This window comes from Pteronotus mesoamericanus, unplaced genomic scaffold, assembly GCF_021234165.1.
Source record: "Pteronotus mesoamericanus isolate MK-2021 breed Mesoamerican mustached bat unplaced genomic scaffold, CSHL_Meso_final scaffold_232, whole genome shotgun sequence".
Taxonomy (NCBI): Eukaryota; Metazoa; Chordata; class Mammalia; order Chiroptera; family Mormoopidae; genus Pteronotus; species Pteronotus mesoamericanus.
Genome location: NW_026555311.1, coordinates 8,232,719 through 8,254,961, shown reverse-complemented (window position 1 = coordinate 8,254,961; position 22,243 = coordinate 8,232,719). Strand labels below are relative to the sequence as shown.

The 22,243-nt window shown below is 34.4% G+C and overlaps 1 protein-coding gene across 3 annotated transcripts in view; it reads left to right on the top strand.

The window, feature by feature from the left end:
- The window catches only part of AIMP1 (aminoacyl tRNA synthetase complex interacting multifunctional protein 1), a 53,337-nt gene that overhangs the window by 28,397 nt on the left and 2,697 nt on the right, over positions 1-22,243 (top strand). For all 3 annotated transcript variants that reach the window (XM_054591652.1, XM_054591649.1, XM_054591651.1), the window contains exons 2-6: positions 1,180-1,313; positions 2,806-2,919; positions 4,803-4,961; positions 9,824-10,035; positions 17,022-17,190. In XM_054591652.1, coding sequence (XP_054447627.1) covers positions 1,205-1,313; positions 2,806-2,919; positions 4,803-4,961; positions 9,824-10,035; positions 17,022-17,190 — 763 coding nt within the window. In that variant the 5' untranslated portion in view covers positions 1,180-1,204. The remainder of the gene's footprint in view (positions 1-1,179; positions 1,314-2,805; positions 2,920-4,802; positions 4,962-9,823; positions 10,036-17,021; positions 17,191-22,243) is intronic.

Sequence of the window (22,243 nt, the reverse complement as noted above, 5' to 3'; positions counted from 1 at the left end):
TGGGAGCATTTCATCCTGGAGCCCTTTTTTCCTATGTTCCCTTGTTCCCGAAAGGGCTATGAGCCAAAAGCAAGCCCCGTTAGTTCCGCATTTCCTCATCTTAAGCTGGCTGCACAGTCTCATAGCAGCTCTCTCCTTCAGGATCTGGGGTATGTGGTCATCAGCCTCTGTATAATAGTGCAGGGACACATGTGCTGTGAAACACTGGCTCGTGGTGAAGTCTAGGAAACACATAAGTCCCAAGTGTCCAGGTAGAGTCTGGGTTTGCAAGGCAGTGGCCATCATCTTGCAAGGCAGGATCCTTGATGGCTTCAGAGTCTGATAGAGCAGGCACGATCAGAGCGGCAACATGCCATTCCTTCCCTTATTATACCAGCCCGCATGGCCAAATAATCCCTACAAACCACATAGCTGCTATTTCATTACTGGCAGCATGGTTCTTCACTCCTCCATTGTGGTTCTTCTACACTCTTTCAAACGGCATGGCTGAATTCCCTCATGGCTGCCTGCCCCTTAGTTTAAGTCCTGACCTGGAGCCTCCTGTGTGACTGCATCTCCAACTCCTCCCACAATGAGCTACATTTGCCAGTTCTCTGGTATTGTTTACATTGATTCTGTTGCTCTCCCCAGTCTGGGCAAGAATGACTCAGTGATCCAGGCAGGCAGTCTCCCTGGCTATATTATCAGTCAGAATATATCCTAAAAGTCATGCATGCCCACCTTGCCTTGAGGCAGTAGCACAGCTCTTATGTTGCCTTCATTATGGAGAATATCTTAAGCCAGTATCAAGGCTCCCCACTTCCCCCAATCAAAGGCTGTGGGGACTTTGGGGGCCCCTCTATCTACACTACATTTCTATGGGATCTCATTTTGCCCTATTCTGAGATACATGGTACCTGTAATGCCTGCTTGAGTGTGGTTGGTAGGGTACGTGAATGTCTTGTATGAGATGGACAGCAATTTGAACATTTCATCTAAAGTGTCATATGTTCTTGAGTGTGATGTTATGTTACAGAATCACATGCTTATGATTTTGTAATAAAAAAGGGGCGTTATTTGTGCTGGACCCTGAATGAAAGGATCTGTTTACAAATGAGAAGACACACTCAGAGGTATTAAGGAAGTTATTGAAGTTTACACAGCTACAGTATAATTTATCACTTTTATTTTTTCACTTAGGATTTTCTGCCGTTTCTTGGCAAAAATGGCAACCAATGATGCTGTTCTGAAGAGACTGGAACAGAAAGGTGCAGAGGCAGATCAAATTATTGAGTATCTTAAGCAGCAAGTTGCTCTTCTTAAGGAAAAAGCAAGTAAGAAAAATTTAAATTTTCTAAGGAGATACTTAAAATGAATTCATATATTGACCAAAAAATGCTTACAACATAAATTACTACTTTAAATTGATGATTACTTTTAGATTCCTTTAATATTTTATTTTTTAGTGAAATATCAGTATAGGATTAAGAGAAATTAGAATTCATATATAGTGAATGTGTGATTTGTAGGAAAAAACCAATGCATTATTTTCAGACTGCTAAGGGAAGAACAGCGTTTAAAGAATTGGGTATATCGCATTAGAGATTAAAAATGAAGAAAATTGGGTGAAATCAAATATTAACTGAAATATCTCCTCTAACCTTGTGTAGAAAAAAATATATATTCTTTTATATTACTCTCCAGTAAGGCATTTTAAGAAATGAGTTTTAATTCTTTTCCAGTACTTTTAAGTTTTACTTAGACATTGCTATTGTGTATATAAAAATATCAAATCTGAATTTCCGCTTTTAGGATTTAGGTTGATTTTTGTTTTGTTTTAAATATATTTTATTTTTCAATAGCCAATATTAATGTTGTAATGAAAACTCCAAAATCTTTATCTAGTGTATGTCAGGACATCTGGCATTCACTGGCCACAGCCCAGTGAATGCCAGTAATGACTCCCATTACTTGGGACAACCAAAAAATACCCCTCAGGTCTTCAGAATCTCACTTAGTGCGTCCTATCAGCCCAATTGAGAATCATTATTTTTCTTTCATATTTTTATATATTCTGTTGCTCACCTTTTACATACATATTATTTCATAAGCAAATCTTTGAGTTTATTTCACTCATTCAGTACTTGCCCAGTTCAGCTTTGGGACATTCGAAATAAAAGATTATCCAGCTACTTTTATAGGTTATGACTTTAAAAATGAGATTACTTTTTTATTGCTTGGTATCATTATTAGATCTCACACTTTTTTAAAACATATTTTATCTATATATTTTTGAGAGGGGGAAAGGAGGGAAAAAGGGAGAGAAACATCTGTGTGTGGTTGCCTCTCGCGCTCCCCCTACTGGGGACCTGGCTGGCAACCCAGGCATGTGCCCTCACTGGGAATCGAACCTAAGACCTTTTGGTTTGCAGGCCAACACTCAATCCACTGAGCCGCACCTGTCCGGGCAGATCTTATACTTTTAAAGAAATAAATAATTTAATACATTTAATACATCTCTCTTTCTTACAGTTTTACCTGTTATTGACACTTTGAGACAGATTCTTAAGTTGGCGAAAGCATCTGTACAGAAGCTAAAATGATTCATAAACAAAGGCTTTTCTGTTCTATTATTTCAGATTTTCTCCCTTTTAAATATCATGTTGTTTTAATAATACTAAACTCTGATGTAAAGGAACTGGCCAAACGTTTGGTTATTAGTATTATCCTAGCTATGTTTATCCTGGCTATGCTCTTTTCAAGTAGTGTTCATAAGAAACCTTTTAGAAAACACAGCTATACTTAACTGGATTTTCTTGATCTTAGTTTTGCAGGCAACTTTGAGAGAAGAGAAGAAACTTCGAGTTGAAAATGCTAAACTGAAGAAAGAAATTGAAGAGTTGAAGCAAGAGCTAATTCAGGCAGAAATTAAAAATGGAGGTGATTAAATATACAAATCACACATTCTTTATTTATCATAGTAATAATTATTTCTTTTATCATTAAATTAAATTAATGATAATTTAAAAAATTAAATTATTTTTTAATTTAGGTATCCTTGGTTTCTCATCTTATACTCGTAGCATCCCTTCTTGTGTATAAGGAAAATGGAGATATAGAAAAGGCCCATGGTCTTGCATAAGATTATGTGAAAAATGTTAAAAAAAAAGCAAAGCTGGGATTCAAAACCTGTGCTTTTAATCTCTGTACTATGCTTCAACTTAATCATCACTCTTCCCTGTTGAATAGTTTTTGAAAATAAGCCATAATATTAGTTAGCATTTATTAAGTTTTACTATATTATAGGTACTGTGTTACCAAGTGTTTCACATAAATTATGTATTTTATCCTTAAAATTATGTATACACAAATACCCTTGTTTTGTATATGAGGAAATGGAAACTTAAAAATATAATTTGTATGAAATCACACATTTTTTAAATTTGCCAAGTCAGTAGATAATTATCATTTTAACTATTACATTGTAAATAAAATGTAAAATTTTATTGAGCTATTTTAAAGGGACCTAGGTATATTTACATTATCGTAAATCACTAATAATAATAGTTGTATTACAGTTGCAAAGTGTCATGCAGAAAGCCATTTGATTGTATTATAGAAAATCCTTTCTAGGTACGTTAAGAAGGTCCAAGTATACTTTCTTTTGACCATTATTCCATCACTGAATTATTTCAAATAGTGTAGTATAAACTCTACCCTTAGTGAGCTAAATAAAAGTGAGGAAAAATTAATAGGGTTGCTTAAAACTATCAACTAGAGGGAATATTGTTTGTCAATTGAAAATTTAAAGCTGGTTGATGTTTTTCAAGACCAGGAGATTTTGAATACAGGTAAGCAGTTGAAATATTAGCAATATAAAACTGCTTTTTATTTCTCCCAGTTCTGGGAGATTGCCCTGAAATGTTAAATTTTTCAACTCTAGTCTTATTGAAATGCTAAAAGAAATCAACAGTTTGATTTGACGTATTAAATTCTGTATAATGATAAAACATAAAACAGGGATAGATGGAACTTCATATTACTAAAAGAAGCAATAACCTGCACGAAATTAAAAAACAGTACCTCAGAAAAGTGGTCTGAATATTGACCAGAAACAGCCACATCAAAATCCCTCAAAGGACTGCATTTTTCTGTAGTCACTAGGCTAGGAGAATGTTTTTACTATTGCTTAAGGAATTGTTTTTGCTTCTGGAAAAAGTTGTTCTTTGAAATAGAACTATGAACGAGTAATACTGTCTCTCCATTAATTCTGTGATACAGAAATAATTATTATTAATATACCTTCCTGGGTGATTGTTCAGTGTAAAGGAAAACCTGCATGAAAAATATGTTAACTTGCCCCAAACCATAAGAGTATAATCTCTGGAGACAGGCTACCTGTGTATAAATCTTGTTTTCCTACCCATTGTGAGTGTGATTTTTGTCTTAGGTGTGACTCAGTATGATTATCTGTTAATGGGGATATGAATAGAATTTACTGCTTAAACTATTTATGAAAATTATATGAGTTGGTTCATGTAAAGCATTTTGAAAAGTGCCTAGGAATCCATAATAAATATTAGCTATTACTGTTATCTATAATTTTCTCAGTTTAGTCATCAGTGATTAAAGTAGGGACATGTTTATTTTACCATGTTTAAAATGTACTTAATTTCTTGGCAGGTTTTTTTTTTTTGCAATGTCAGACAGTAGAGACTTGATCATCATATACAGTGAATTTCTCTTTTAATCATATTTCATGGTGTTCATCTTGTTTGTTGGTTTAATATAAACGACATTACCTATTTCATTTTCTGTATTAGTGAAACAAATACCATTTCCATCTGGTACTTCACTGCAAGCTAATTCTGAAAATGTGATACAGTCTATACCAATCACAACCATATCTTCTGGTGCCAAAGAACAGGTAAAAGGAGGAGGAGGAGAAGAAAAGAAGGTGAAAGAGAAACTTGAAAAGAAAGGTATTTTACTTTAAGCTTATTTGGTTCTTAACTGATTTATCAGATCTCAGTAATTTTTGATAGATTAGTTAGAAGTAGAAAGTTCTGTTAGAAGTAGAATGTTTAAACTTTTATGATTGAGAATAAAATTAGGAACAATATGATACTGGAACACAGAAGCTGGACCCTGAAGGATGTGTGATGGTAGACAAGGTTGACATGGTAAGAGTGTGTCATTTGAGGTACAGGGACCAGCATAACTTAAAACACAATGTAGAGATTTAGCATAGTAACTCACATGCAGTTTGGTGTGACTGAATTATTGTGTATATTTGGGGGGATCATTTCAGAAAAGTCACAGATAGAAAGTTAGCTTAGGAACAGTTGTGAAGTTTGGAAAAGGATATTCCAGTCAAGTTAAGAATGTCTGAACTAAGGCATAGGGATGTTAAAGTTTTAGGAACCCATAAGAACTGAAGTAGAAAATATATCACCATATACTTAGCCAGCCAGCCTAGAAATCTTACATTCAAGCTTAACATGTCCCGCTCCCTCGATTTTCATATCTGATCGTGCACCAAAGCCTATACTTCCTACCATCAAAACACATTGCCCTGTACCTTGATTATGTTAGGTGCTACCTTAGTTTAAGTTCTCATGATCAATATCTCAATTGAATTAATGCTAAAGCCTTATCTTTTCTAGTTTATTTTTAGTTTTAAATAAACTTTTCTACTTTATTTTACCTTGCTGCTAAAGCTCTATTTCTAATCATAACTATGGCTTTTTTTAAACCTATCTGCTTCACTACTTTCTAGATTTCATTTTTCCCAAGTTTGTCTTAAAAAGTCCTTTTGTTTTAGGAGACATATCGGTGAAAAAATTACTGTGTGGGATATCTGAGTTTCCTGCCAATGTTCTCCTCTAGGACTTTGATGGTGTTGCGACTTATATTTAAGTCTTTTATTCATCTTGAGTTTATTTTTGTGTATGGTGTCAGCTGATGATCCAATTTCAATTGTTTGCATGTAGCCGTCCAGCTCCCCCAACAGCATTTGTTGAAGAGGCTGTTATTATTCCATTTTATGCTTCTGCCCGCTTTGTCAAATATCAGTTGCCCATATAGACCTGGGCTTATTTCTGGGCTTTCTATTCTGTTCCACTGGTCTATGGGTCTGTTCTTGTGCCAGTACCAGATTGTTTTGAGTATAGTGGCTTTGTAATATAATTTGATGTCCGGTATTGTGATTCCATAAACAAGTGGGACCTCATCAAAATAAGAAGCTTCTGCACAGCTAAAGAAAACATCAGCAAAATGAAAAAGGAGCCAACCCTATGGGAAAATATACTTGCCAATGATACATCAGGTAGAGGTTTGATCTCCAAGATATATAAAGAACTCACTCAACTCCACTCCAAGAAGACAAATGACCCAATCAAAAAATGGGCAAAAGACCTGGGCAGACGCCTTTCCAAGGAGGAGATACAGAGGGCCCAGAGGCATTTGAAAGGATGCTCAGCATCACTAGCCATCAGAGAAATGCAGATCAAAACCACAATGAGATACCACCTCACACCGGTCAGAATGGCCATCACAAACAGGTCTACAAACAACAGGTGCTGGTGAGGCTGTGGACAAAAGGGAACCCTAGTACACTGTTGGTGGGAATGCAGACTGGTGCAGCCACTGTGGAAAGCAGTGTGGAATTTCCTCAAAAAGCTGAAAATGGAACTGCCTTTTGATCCAGTGATTCCCCTGCTGGGACTGTACCCTAAGAATCCCAAAATGCCTATTCAAAAGAACCTATGCACCCCAATGTTCACAGCAGCACAATTGACAAGAGCCAAGTGTTGGAAGCACCCTAAATGCCCATTAGTAGACGATTGGATCAAAAAATTATGGTACATTTACACAATGGAATACTATGCAGCAGAAAGAAAAAAAAAGAACTACTACATTTCGCGACAGCATGGATGGAACTAGAGAGCATGCTAAGCGAAATAAGCCAGGGGGCGAAGACAAATACCATATGATCTTACCTATAAATGGAACATAACCAACAAAACTAAGATGCAAGGAAAATAAGACCAGGAACACTGAAAGAAAAAAGAAACCAACAGAGACAAGAGGGAAGGGTGGGCGGGGGGCAGGGGGAGGTGGGAAAGGAAGAGAAGGGGAAAGTCAAGGAACATATAGCAAGGACTCATGGACAAAGCCAAAGTGGGGAAGGACTGAGGGAGGGAGAGTGGGGAGGGGAAGGCAGAGACAAATGTATTTACAAAAAATAATTTAAAAAAAGTGCTTTTGTAATTTTTATGATTACCTATCATACTACTTACACTCATTTAAAATTTTTTGGAAAATACTGCCCTGGCTGGTGGGGCTCAGTGGATTGAGCGCCAGCTTGAGAGCCAAAGTAGCACTGGTTTGATTCCCAGTCAGGGCTTATGCCTGGGGGTTATGGGCCAGGTCCCCAGTAGGGGGGTGTGAGAGGCAACCACACTAGGATGTTTCTCTCCCTCTCTTACTCCCTTCCTTCCCCTCTGTCTAAAATAAAAACAGATAAAATCTTTAAAAAAATTTTTGGAAAATATAGAATGGCGGAAAGCTTTGTGAACTCACCTAAGCTAATTTAGCATCTAACACTTGTTAATTCCTTGTGAGAAACATAAGCAGCCTCTATTAGTTAGAAATAGATAGGGGCTGTACATCTTCTTCTACATAAGTTCATCACTGGGTGGTATGGTCAGTGAAATCAAGTCAGACTGGGCAAGTCACTCTAATTCTTCCACTTTATAAACTTTATGAAGAAGTAGGCATAAAACAATTACACAGCCTGTCCTAAGTTTGGTGAAGTCCGTACTCAAAGGTGTATGGTTCATTCTTGACTGCAGGACCCATCAGTCTTGTAGTCCAATTAGACAACAAAGTCCTCTTTTGTGGGTGGAGGCAGCACAACCAACTGAAGCTTTAGGTCTAGAAGACCTCTGTCCAATGGAACTTTGTGTGATGGAAATGTGGTATAGCTGTATTACCCAATGCAGTAGCTGCATATAGCTGTTGAACATTTGAAATGTATCTACTGTAACTAAAGGGGTGAACTTTCAATAACTTTAAATTTAAATGTAAATAACATATAAGCTTGGCAGGCACCATACTGAACAGTGATGGAACAGAGAGTTGTTCCATAGGTGTTTGGCTGCTACAATTGCCAAATTGCAAAATTCTGCATAGGAAAGTGCTGTGGTGCCCATACAATCTTTCTAGACTGCTGCGTGTAAGCATCACGCATGTCAGTGAAATATTTCTAAAATCCCTTATGACGACTAACAAAGTGCTTGGTATAGATTTTAATATTTGTAATCACATCTGGAGAATGGGTTCCTGATAAAGGCAGTATTTCAAATTTTAGAATATGAAGTGAAAAAATGCATGTGGATGTAAGTATACTGTTATTAATGCAGTGTTACAAAGTAATTATCACTCAAAGAAAACTATTTAGGTTTTTGGTATATTTTCTTTTGGTTATATATATATATATATATATATATATATATATATATAACATTTGGGTTTGTGCCGTTAAAAATACCTTTGCTAATCTGCTACATGTAAAGTGGTATTTTTAATAATTTGCTAATAAGATTAAAAACTGTTAATTATTTTGAACTAGCTCTGTCTCCTCTTTTGTAAACTATTTTTGTATAAATTATGAATGCCATTTACACAAAATCTCCTTTTCCCACTCCAGGCAAAATTATTCTTTTCTGCTTCTGTATTTCCTTGTGTATGTAATGTTTATCACATATTCATTAAAACATCTATTTTTCATAAAAGAGATTTTCAGTGCCTTGATAGCATGGCCTGCTCATCTTAATAGTTCTTTCTCGTGCCTTAGATCTCCATAAATATTTGTTCAAAGATTAATCAAAGGTATAGTTGAAAGGAAGTGCTTTAAACCACAATAGAGTGATTTGAAGGTAAATAAGTTTTTAGTTTTTTTTACTTTTCTTTTTCTGCCACAGATATTAAACATAAAGAATATGAACACTTTACAGGTTGCATTTTGACTCAGTGGCTAAAGAAATCATACACTAATAAGAGTTAGATTATCAGCATATGAATACAAGTAGGATTTTAAAAATATAATCAGAGTAAAATATTTTCACCTGTTCATTTAGTTGCTGTGGATAAACCTAAAACCCTAATAAGTTTTCAGGGAAATATAGGAAGTGGAGAAATTCATTATACACTGATCAGTGTGTTTAACTGATGAGAGAAACATTTTATCAGTGAAATTATATTTGATTGTTGTTTATTCCATTAGTTAGCTACGGAGTGTGGCATCCTTTCTAAATATAGGCTTTTTCACTTTCTAAAAAGTCACAGTAAACACTATAATGGATTTTTACAGTTCTGTTTCAGGGAAATGTAAACTTTTTCATTAAGGGCTATTTTGTAGGTATGTAGGCTTTATAGGCCAAAAGGCTCTGTGACAACTATTCAGCTCTGCAGGAGTATAAAAACAGCCATAGGCAATATGTAAATGAACAAATGGTTGTATTCTAACAAAACTTTGTCAGAAACAGTGTGCTGGATTTGGCCCATGAGCTATAATTCACCAACCTTTTGTCCACGTCTTTAACTAGAGATAAAGATAGTTAGTCAACAGAGAAATAGCTGAAACAGGGTTTAAGATGCTATGACTTCAATAAATAATTCTTTCGTTTGTTATTTAAGTGAAGATAGGAGATAACTTTTTTTTCCCTCTAAGTTCATCAGTATCAGCACTAAGGAGTTTTTCGTATATTTGTTTTGCTTATGATGTTTACCCATTTAGAATTTTATTTATTTGTTTGTTTGTTTATTTATTTATTTATAGGAGAGAAAAAGGAGAAAAACAAACAATCAATAGCAGGAAGTGCTGATTCTAAGCCAATAGATGTTTCCCGTCTGGATCTTCGAATTGGTTGTATCATGACTGCTAAAAAACATCCCGATGCAGATTCTTTGTATGTAGAAGAAGTAGATGTTGGAGAAGCAGTCCCAAGAACAGTTGTCAGTGGCCTGGTGAATCATGTCCCTCTTGATCAGGTAATTTGTACAAATAAAATTACTTCTGCATACACCAGACACATTGATTTCCTCTTTATTTGATGCTTTAGCATATAATTTTGTACTAGATAACTAAACAACATGAGCCAGTATTGATATGTTCAGTTGATTACTTTGAATGTGGTAATTCCTCCAAAAAAATTATATAAAACAACTAAAACCTTGCAAAAAATCTGTACATTAGGACTAGATTCATGAGTATAGAAAGAAAATGTATTATTTTTTCTCAATTAAAAAAATGTTTTTAGTGTGGTATTTTATATAATCATCATTCCTCATGGAATTTTATTATTTCTAGATTTTCTAAAAATCACTGTTATATAAACCCAGAAAGCAGCAATCTAAAAGTAAGAGAACAGGTTTTATGTTTTTATAACTAAAATATTTTCATACTTTTCTAAGAAAAAAGAGGAGAGGGAATCATGGAAATTAAACTGCAGATTTTAATGATATCTGTTGTTAAAAACAGGATGTTTTTTATTTTGATGTTACTTAGGTATTTAAAAATATAAAGTATTTTTTATATGCATATATGTTATGGGATATGTATATGTATGGAAATGCATATACGCGTATTTCCAATGACAGTGGAATGAGTTAAAGCCAGTAATAGTTTTAATTTGTTCTTTTAAGATCTCTTTTTATAGTAATCTGAGTTACCTATTTCCTGTGTCCTATATACTTCAGAGATATAACAAAGACTGTGGACTTCAACATTAAGATAGTTGTGCCTCCTGTTCATTGCCAGCTACATTACATATTGGCTTTGTAAACTGGACAAATTTCTACATTTATTCATATCTCTAGTTGCAAATATTTATTGAGTATGTGCAGTGTACCAGGACTATTCTGAACAAGGGATATAGTAGTTGAATTTAGATGATAGATTTTTTTTTTTTTTAAAGTCCTGCATTATGAAGCTCACATTTCTAAGGGGGAGTCAGAAAATCATAACATGTTAATAGTGATAAATATCAAGAAAAAGTTAAACAGGGAAGAATCTAGGAAATATTAAGGCTAAGATGATGATGTCATTTTATATAAAGTAGTTCAGAAAGGCCTTATAAAGAAAATGACACTTAAGTAAAGGTCTGAGAAAATGGAGAAAACAAGTCACGTGTCAATCTGCTGGAAGAGTGTTTTAGGTAGCTGAATCAAGTGGATACCTGAGATGTTCAAAGAATAGCAGGAAGCAGTGTCACTACAGCAGAGCAAATAATGGGAGTATCATGCACAACGAAATCAGATACATAAGTTAGCCCAATAACATAGGGTTTTATAGATCATTGTAAAGACTTTGGCTTTTATTCTAAGTGAGATGAAAACCATTGGAGGGTTTTGAGCTAAGGAGTAAATTGGTCTGCCTCATATTGGTAGGGTCATCTAGCTGCTCTGTTGATGGGATAAGTGAAGAAGTTTCTCTTATCTATGAAAAAATATTTGATAGGGTACATGTATGTGTTTTTTCTTCTTTTTTTTTTAAACATTCCTCTTGTATTGGACCAGGACTCCTTCGTTAACTACTTACGAAGATAGGTTCATAAGGAGCCTTGGAAAAAAGAACCAAGTGACCTTAAGCCAGTTAAATTGGAAAAACTCATTTTGTCTTCATTTTTTTTGTTCTTACAGTTTGCAGACTATTTTCTATTCCAAAAGCTGTCATTCACAGCCATGAGCAAATATCTCCATGTACATGTGTATCTAACCCATCAAGGCAGTACTAGTAAACATTCTATGAAGCAGGGGCTCTTAATGCCCACCCCAATCACATCCAAAATATTGTAGATTTGTATTTTTCAAAGATAAAAGCCCACAGGTACCATCTAATCCTTAGAAGCCTGCATCTAGTTAATCTTCTTACACATAATCACAATAGCATTTATTTAAATTCTCATACAATGTTGTATTTTCAAGTTACTTGTTGAAGAAGAATCTTATTTGTGAAAACTTTCAAAAAGGGGGACTTTTAAATTCGAAACTTTGTTCTCTTTTTTAAAATTATAGTTGACATACAATATTACATTTGTTTCAGGTGTTCAACATAGTGTTTCTACCTGTATATACCTTACCATGTGATCACCACAATAAGTCTAGTAATTATCTGTCATCATACCAAGTTATTGTGAGAGTGTTGACTCTTTCCTGTGCTATATGTTACATCCCTGTGATTTAACTACAAGTTTGTGCTTGTTACTCCCTTTCACCTTATTTTCACATCTCTCTCTGTCCCTCCCTCTGGCAAACATCAGTTTATTCTTTGTATATATGAGTCTGTTGCTGGTTGGTTTGTTTTGATTTTTTTATATTTTACATATAACTGAAGTCATATGTTATTTGTCTTTCTTTGACTTATTTCACTTGGCATAATACCCTTTAAGTTTTTCCATATTGTCACAAATGTCAATATTACATTTGTTATTGCTGAATAATATTCCATTGTGCATAAATAGCACATCTTGATCCATTCATCTATCAGTATGCATCTAGGTTTCTTCCATATCTTGGCTATCATAAATGATGCTGCAGTGAACGTGGAGGTATATATATATGTCCTATTTTATGTTTTAGTTTTTGTTTTCTTCAGATATTACCCAGAAGTGGAATTACTGGATTATATAATAGCTCTGTTTTTAATTTTTTGAGGAACCTCCATACTGTTTACCATTTTACACCCCCACCAAAAGTGCCTGAGGCTTCCATTTTCTCCACATTCTCACCAACATTTGTTGTTGACTTTTTGATAATGGCCATTCTGACAGGTGTGAGGTGATGCATGGTTTTGATTAGCATTTCCCTGATTGTGAGTGATGTTGAGCATCTTTTCATATGTCTGTGTACCATCTCTATGTCTGTTTTGTAGAAATTTCTATTCAGGTGATCTACCCATTTTTTAATTGAATTGTTTGGCTTTTTTGTGTGTGTTGAATTGTATGAGTTCTTTATATATTTTGGATATTACCCCCAATCAGATAATGTCATTGCAAATATCCTTTTCCATTTATTAAGTTCTCTTCATTTTGTTGATGGTTTCCTTTGCTGCTTCTAGTTTGATGTAGTCCTGTTTCTTTATTTTTGCTTTTATTGCCCTTGCCCAGGGAGGCATATCCAAAAAAATATTGCTGAGAATGAGGTCAAAGTGTTTACTGTCTATGTTTTCTTTTAGGAGCTTATGGTTTCAGGTCTTAACATTTAAGTCTTTAATACACTTCGACTATTTTAATGTATGCTATAAGAAAGTGGCCCAGATTCACTTTTTTTTCACATACCTATCTAGTTTTTCCAACATGACCTATTTGTATCCTTCACCTTTAATGAATTTATTTATTAGTTTTAAATTTTGCCTGTGCAGTCTTCAGGGTTTTATGTATATAGTATCATGTCATCTGCAAATGGTGATAGTTTTACTTTCTCTCCTATTAGAATGCCTTTTGTTTGTATGTCTTGTCTGATTGCTGTGGCTATGACTTCCAACAACTATGTTGTATAAAAGTGCTGAGAATGGGCATCTTGTCCTTTTAATAATCTTAGGAGAAAATATTTCAATATACCAATGTAGAATTATGATGTTAGCTGTGGATTTGTCATATATAGAGTTTATTATGTCATGTTTCCTCTATATCCACTTTGTTGAGAGTTTTCATCATAAAGGGATATTGGAATTTTGTCAGATTTTTTTTGGTCTCTGTTGAGAGGATCATACGATTTTTATTTTTGGTTTTGTTTATATGATGTATAATATTGTTTTGCAGATACTGATCCACCTTTGCATCCCCAGAGTGAATCTCACTTGAGCATGGTGTATGATCCTTTTAACGTATGGTTGGATATATTTATCTAGTATTTGGTTTTGTTGAGAATGTTTGCATCTGTGTTTATAAGGAAAATTGCTTATAATTTTCCTTTATTGTAGAGTCCTTTTCTGGTTTTAGTATCAGGATAATGCTGGTCTTCTAGTATTAGTTTGGAAGCATTCCTTCCTCTAGAAATTTTTTAGAATAGTTTGAGAAAGATAGGTATTAACTCCGCTTTAAATGTTTGGAAGAATTCACCTGTGAAACCATGCAGGACCTGGATGCTTTTTGGGAGTTATTTTTTTATTACTGGGTTCAGTCTTAGAAGTTTCTACATTTTTAGAAGTTTATACATTTCTTCTAGGTTATCCAGCTTGTTGATGTATAATTGATCATGGTATTCTTTAATGATTCTTTGTATTTCTGTTTTTGTTTTGTCATTTGTAACTTCACTTTCACTTACGAGTTTATTTATTTGGACCCTCTCCCTTTTTTTCTTTATGAGTTTAGCTATAGATATATCATTTTTATTTATCTTTTTAAAAGACCAGCTCTTAGTTTCATTGATCTTTTCTATTCCCTAATTTTATCGATTTCTATTCTGATCTTTATTGTTTTATTCCATCTACTAACTTTGGGTTTTGTTTGTTCTTTTTCTACTTCCTTAGATGTAAGTTTAGATTGTCTGTTGGGATTTTTCTTGTTCCTTGAGGTATGCCTGAATGTCTGTGAACTTCCTTCTTAGAACTGATTTTGCTGCATCCCATAGATTTGGGAGAGTTTCATTTCTATTTTCATTTGTCGCAAGATTTTTTAATTTCCTCTTTAATTTTTTCTTTTAATGTTTGGCTGTTGAGGAACATATGCTTTGTCTCCACATGTTTGTGTTTTGGGTTTTTTTTTTTTTTTTTTCCATTTCTCTTGTAGTTGATTTCTAGCTTCATACCATTATGGTTAGAAAATATACTTGAGATGATATCAGTCTTGAATTTATTGAGACTTGATTTGTGGCCTAAAATGTGATCTATTCTGGAAAATGGTCCAAAGGCACTTGAAAAGAATGTATTCTTCAATTTTTGAATGAAATGTTCTGTAAACTGTTGGGCAGAGCCACCTGTGAGAACCATGTTGATGACATCTCAGATATGGTGTCACTGCTCTGTGGCTTTGTGTGGGGGAGGGCTCAGAAAAGAAACAATTGCCCCTGCCTGGCCTCTGGAGTTTTGTCTGGGAGGAAGACAAATCCCCACCAGAAGTTACGTGGATTTGTCTTCCTGGCACTGGAACCCTAGGCCTGGGGGCCTGGTGTGAGGCTGGGTTCCCTTGTTCCTGAGATATCCCTCCTGCTTTCTATCTACCACATGTGGGTGTGGAACTGCCTGTTACATGTCTCTGCCTCTCCTACTGGTCTGAAAGAGTCTGATTTCTTTAATTCCTTGCCTGTCTGATTTCCATACACCTCGATTTTCCTGAGATTCTGGGTGATAGTTGTTTTGTAGTGTAGTTATAATTAATTTTTACTCTGGTTGTGTGAGAAGGCAAGCCATGTTTACCTATGCCTTCATCTTGACCTGAAGTCTCAATATATTTAGGTGCTCCTATGTTGGGTGTGTAAATGTTTACAATTTTATATCCTCTTCTTGTATTGACCCCTTTATCCTCATGTTATGCCTTCTTTGTCCTTTTTTTTTTTTTACAGTCTTTGTTTTAAAGTCTATTTTCTCTCATATGGGTATTGCTACCCCAGCTTTTTTCCCTGTCTCTTCTCTTTTCATTCTCTGTGTGTGTTTCAAACTGAGGTGAATCTCTTATAGGCAGTAAGTATACTAATGGGTTTTGTTCTTTAATTCATTTAGCCACCCTGTATCTTTTTATCAGATCATTTAATTCATTTATATTTAAGTAATTATTGATAAGCATGTACTTATTTCCATCTTGTTAATTATTTTTTGGTTGTTTTGTACTTCTCTGTTCCTCACTTCTTTTCTTGGTTTCTTCCCTTGTGGTTTGCTAGTTTTCTTTAATGTTATATTTCGATTTCTATCTCTTTATTTTTTTTTGTATATCTTTTGTATATTTGGTTTGTTGTTACCATAGATATCAGTCTATATAGCAGTCTATTTTAAGCTGATAGGCAGTTCAAGGCCTTCTAAAAATACTGTTTTTACTATTGCCTCCTCATTCTTTTTGATGTCATATTTTAGATCTTTTTGTTTTGTTTGCTACTCATCCTATGTATATTTGATTTTGTTACTTTTGTCTTTTAATCTTTGTATTAGCTTTTAAGTGGCTAATGTACTTACTGCCTTTCTTTACTATGTATTTGCTTTTACCTGCGAGATCTTTTCTTTCGTGTGTGTGTGTGTGTGTGTGTCTGTATTTTTTTTCAAGCTATCTTTTTTCCCCTGCTTAAAGAAAACCCTTTAACAAATCTTTTAAAGTTGGTTTTGTTAGGATGAAACCCTTAATTTTTTTTTTTTAATTTTTTGCTTGCCCAGGAAACTTTTCATCCCTTAATTCTGAATGATAACATTTGGAGATAGAGTATTCTGAGTTGTGGATTCTTTCCTTTCAGCACTTTCAATATATTCTGCAACTCCCTTCTGACCTGCAAAGTTTCTGCTGAGAAATCTGTTTATAGCCTATGGTGTTTTCCTTGTATGTGACTAGTTTGTTTCCTCCTGCTGCTTTCACTACTCTATTTTTAACGTTGGCCAGTTTAATTACAGTATGTTTTTGTGTGGGTCTTTTTGGGTTCAGCTTGTTTGGAACTCTGTGTGCTTCCTGGACCTGGCCATCTATTTCCTGGACTAACAAAGGTTTTCAGGCATTATTTCTTCAAATAAGCTCTCTGACCTTTCTTCCTCTTCTCTTTATGGAATCCCTATAATGACAATGTTAGCGTGTTTGATATTTTCTAAGAGGTCCCCTAAAATATCTTTTTTTTTTTTTAACTGTTTCTTTCTTCAGTCATTGTAGAATTATTTTTTGTTTCTTCATCTTTCTATAAAGCTTTATAATAGCAAATGAAAGATTGGGGATACACAGAGATAAAAGATACATTGTCAAAAATAGGACATTTAATACTTAGCATATTAGATGAACCTTGGTATATTTTAGGTATGATCACTAGAAATTCTATACATCTTATTCACCAGTTTGTTTTTCACACAGATGCAAAATCGGATGGTGATTTTACTTTGTAACCTGAAACCCGCAAAGATGAGGGGAGTCCTATCTCAAGCAATGGTGATGTGTGCCAGTTCACCAGAGAAAGTTGAAATCTTGGCACCTCCTAATGGATCTGTTCCTGGAGACAGAATTACTTTTGATGCTTTTCCTGGTAAGTATTTATTAGTTATTATTTAAAATCATGTGGGAATAATTGTTCACAAAGTGATGCTTATAATGTTTAAGTTTAAAATCAATCCTGTGTGTGTGATTCACAATTCTTTACATTAAATGACTATGATTTTTGAGATTATTGCTGTTGGCTGTAGATGACATATTAAGCTTAAACATCTAAACATTCCCCCCCCCCCCATGAAAGTACAAATTACACAAAACATGAGAGATAGTTTTTGCTTTAAAAGTAAAATACTAAATATAATCCCTACTCAACAAAAGAGTACAATGTGTATATAAAACAAATTAATGCACTGCAAAATCATTTAAGCTATAGATTATCCCGGAATGCAACACAGAAATATGAAGAAAAGTTCAGACATGGAAGAATAGCATATAATCCTGAAAGTTCATTTAATAATATATTTACATATGCTCTTACTTAACTTTAAGACATACAGAAAACCTCTAAGTTAAAATTAATATTTATTTTAATAATTAAAAAGGAACTTTCATTTCATATTGCTTGTTTTCTCCTGAGACAGATCAAGCTTTATAATGCATGGGAAAGTTTCTTCAAATAGGTCTTTGAAGCAGAAGAGAAAGGTTGCTTTGCAGGTGTATAATAAATTTTTCTTTCATTGAAGAGAGAGGAACTTACAGGAGGATAACAGTTAGAAATTAGCACACTGCAGTTATTTAAAGTATATTTATTTGACTAGAATAATGGGAAAATCAGAAATAAATTAGGTTAACACGCTGAATTAGGTTTGAAAATCAAATGATTTGGAAACATGTTTGTAGAAATAGCTGAGTTTTAATGTAATAGCCAGGCTGATGTGATTCTATGGAGGTCTGTTTTTTCAATCCTATGTTAATTATGTATCATGAAATATTAGGATATGAAGGACATTGTTGGAATAACATAGAAAATGTGGATGAAAGCATAGGTTGATTTCCTTGAAAGTAAGCTCCCCCCACCCTGGAATAAAAACTAACTAATCTAAAAAATACAAGGATTGTTTAATAAGTATTTGTGTCTTTGAATGCCTGTGTATGTCTTGAACCTTGCTAGATTTGAAACTATAATGGTCTGTGCTTTTTTTGGTAAATTGGGTTTTGGGAAAATCCCAGTCTTAATCATTTCTCAAAGGAGCATGATGACTTTAGACTCTAGATCACCACTCTTTTACCACAACATCAAAACACTTCCCCAAACCTCATATTTTGGAGTAAGCGCAATCATGTGTATAGTGACACCTGAAATTCTATTTAGAAGTCCCATTCACTAAATTGGAATAGAAAACAAATATTGGTTTACCTTTCCAGATTAACATTCGCCTTCTTTTTTGTTTAAATACTTAATATTTAGTACTCTTTTTAAGTTTTTGATAGAAATTGTAGAGTCTCGTGTTTAGAAATGGAATAAACCATCTACTTTAACCCACTATTTTATAGATTTGTAAACTGAGGCCTGACAGAATATAGTTACTCATTTAAGAATATGTAGAATAAGTAGAAGGATCAAACAGTAGATGTGCCTGAATCTTTAATGCTGTAGCATTTTTGTTTGTTGATTTTGCTTGCTGTGAATTAATATAGATTGTTTCATTAATGAAGGTATATACTTCCTTTGTTTCTATGACAGTTTTCATTCCTTTACCTCATAGAATTAACAGGTAAATATTTCAGCAGTTCAGTCAGTTGTTATTACTTGGCTATTTCTATTAAGTAAATTGAAAGAAAGTTTTACTCAGTGACTTAACATTAGAAATGATAATAGCCCTATATAGAAATGATAATAGCCCTATCTTGACTTTACTATGTTCTTTAGTCTCTGAGTTTGGCTTTTTGTGTGTTTATATTTACATTCTTCCAAAGACTGATATTTCCTCTAAATGTATAGTTTCCCCTTGTGCCTTAGCACATGCATATGTAGAGAAAGTACAAAAAAAATTTTGTAAAGTGAAAGAAGGGAAAACCTAACTTTAAAATGGCCAGGAGGTTGCTTGAATTATTTTCTATTATTATTTTTTATTATTGTTCAAGCTATTACAGTTGTTCCCACTTTTCTCCCTTTTCCCTCTCTCCTCAGCCCCACCCTTGAACTATTTTATCACTTATAATAGGCTTACCCAAGCCAAACAGCATTAAATAATTGATAAATTTTGAGACATGAGGTCTGTTAATATTTATCTTGCTTACAGTTCCACATCAGTTACTGCTTCTGTAGCAGTTAATCTGAAAGGAAATAACAGTTAATACTAAACAGCACACCATTAGGTTTTTTTTTCTTTTTCCAGAGAGAGCTATGATTTATCAGTGCATCTGTTTTGTATTTTAAAGCTAAAGGTGTCTGCTAGTACATTTTGATGTTCACTTGATGTGCTCAGTGTCTAGAGATTTACGTTTCATGATGTATATATTAAGTGTGGTATAGAAATTGCAGTTGGGGCTCAAACCTTTGCATTGCTATGTGGACTTGGAAAGGTTTTCACACTTAACAGTTTTTTTCTCTAACTACAGAACTGAAAACTTCCATAGAGTTTAAAAGATGCCAAGTAATATTTTTATAACAATGGCTAAAAACTGTCCCCACTCAATACCTTTTTTAATCCTAAATGTGTGAAGCTATAAATTTTAGTATTTAAATCTGTAACTGGTCCCTAAAGCACCAAGCAAAACTAACTTGAAAATAATATTTTAGCTAGGAGACAAAGGCAATGACAGGCTTTTATAGAATATGCACTGATTTTGCTCTAAAAATAAATGAAAGTTTGCATTCAGAATTTTAACTTCCAAGACCATACTTATTTCTATTGATACTGAGTTTTATTAATAAGCATAGGTTCATGGTCCTTCAGAAAGCCTGTATGATAAGCGAGAGTGTTTCATCTTTGGATCCATTTATTCTTTGAAAGACAAAAAACCTTGTCTCTATTTGATTCTTTTCCCTAAAACCCATTTCAGTTAGGTTTTTCTCTACTCGGTTCCACCAAAACTGTTGTGGTCAAGATCTCTTATTACTCTCTGTAGCTGAAATATTCATGGCTTCTTCTCAGTCCTTTTCTTAATTAACTTGACATCTGGCATCACTCCTTCCTGGTAGTCTTCCTGCTTCACCAGTTCCCCTTCTCATCTCCTTTGCTGATTCTTCCTTACCTCCGTGACCTCTTAACATTGGAGTGCCCCAGACCCTAGTCCCTTCCCTCTTTTTTCTCTTTTTCTTTCCACATTTGACCCCTGCCCCCCTTTCCTCCTCTCTTGCCTTCCCCTTCCCGCTCCCTCCCCCTCCCTCCCCTTGCTCCTTCCCCTTCCCTCTTCCCTACATTATTCCCTGGATATTTTATCCGATCTCTTAGCTGCCTACTAGACTCCACTAACATGTCTAAAGGGAGAATACATATCCCAGTATTCCCCCAGAGTGCCTTTTTTCCATGTCTTCTGACTGGAACTCCATTCTTTCAGCTGCTATTTTTTTTCTCATGCAACTTCTCCTTCAGAAGATAACAGTGGGTGTACCTCCTGAACATGTCCAGAATTATTCTCATTATCTCCCCCACCACGACTTGGGTCTTGGCGGCAACATCCCTTATCTAGATAATTGCAAAAGCCTTCTGACTGATCTCCCAGCTGCTTTTGCCCTTGCCCTTTTTCTACTTTCAATTATAGTAGGCAGAGTGATTTAGGTCAGATTATATTAATCCTTTGATGGAAAGCTTTCCATTTGACCCAGAGTGCACCCACCTCCTTACAGTGGCTTCCCATTATCTCATTAACTGCAGGTACTCTCATTCTTCCTCAGTCACTGCGGTTGAGCCACTGGCTCTTTCCTGAGAAGCTCCATTACTTATCCCATTCAGATCTTTGAAATAATATCTTTATTTTATTTCTTTGCAAAACATCATCATCTAAATACTGTACATTATTTAATGTCTTCACACAGATATGTAAGCATCATGAAACCCAGATTTTTTCTTTTTTATTCTTAGTCACTGCTATATTCCTATCATCTAGAAAAATACACGGCATAGAGTAGGAGCTCAGTAAATTGTTTAATGAATAAATAAAAAAACATACTTGTAAAATATGTCAAAAAACAAAACACAGTATTTGAGAACAGGCCTGAGTATGTGCCTTCATTATTGCAAGATCATTCCTATCAACCACCAAACTCCTGTTGATTAGCTTTGTAAATTAATTGACCCTTACTTGCCAAGTTATATTTCAGTTTTTGTGCCACAAGTGGCCATAGTTCCAATTATTATAGTTCAAAACTCAGTTAATCAAACATAAATTAATTGAGTTAGTGCTAGACTTTTAAGGGCTGTGCTCGATATCAAAAAGGAGCTGATGCTCAGTGAGTATTCTCTGCAAAACAGTGGCCCAATTAAAATGAAGTCTCTGGTTCTTATTTCAGACTTGTGACTGCCTGGGACTCTGGAATTTGTAGTTACTGCTTTTTGAAGGTTTTAAGTGCTGAGAAGGAGGAGAAGGTAGTCGCAGCTTTTCACATCTGTACAAACTCATCTTGAACTAGTTCTTAATCCCTATGTGTTTTGTTTAGATCAGTTGGCCTAAAATAATCTCTAAATGATTAGTTCTCTTACAATATGTGTAACCATTTCCAAATGGCGATTATTGGCTAGGTTTAACAATTTCAGAGGCTCTGCAGTTTTTAGCTTGAAGAATTTTTATTGATATCATCACTTACCTTTTTGCATAGCCATGCCAAAACACGGCAGGGAGAGGTGGGTTAAGAACCGAAAGAAAATTACAAAAATAAGATTAGAGGATGGATATAGCATGCAGGAATGACGAAAGACTTCTCTGAAAAATACAGTTCATTTAAAATTGTTTTAAATATTAGGTATGTTTTCCGTGGGAGGTGATTTAAACTTTTCAAATTGCTTTATACCTACCAAATAGTATATTATTTAGAAGCATGCTCAGTAAGCCAGAAGGTTAACACTGCAATCCAAGATTTTCAGTTCTGATTTATATTCAGTGTTTATAATGTCATAGGTTTTAATAATCATCTTAAATTTTAG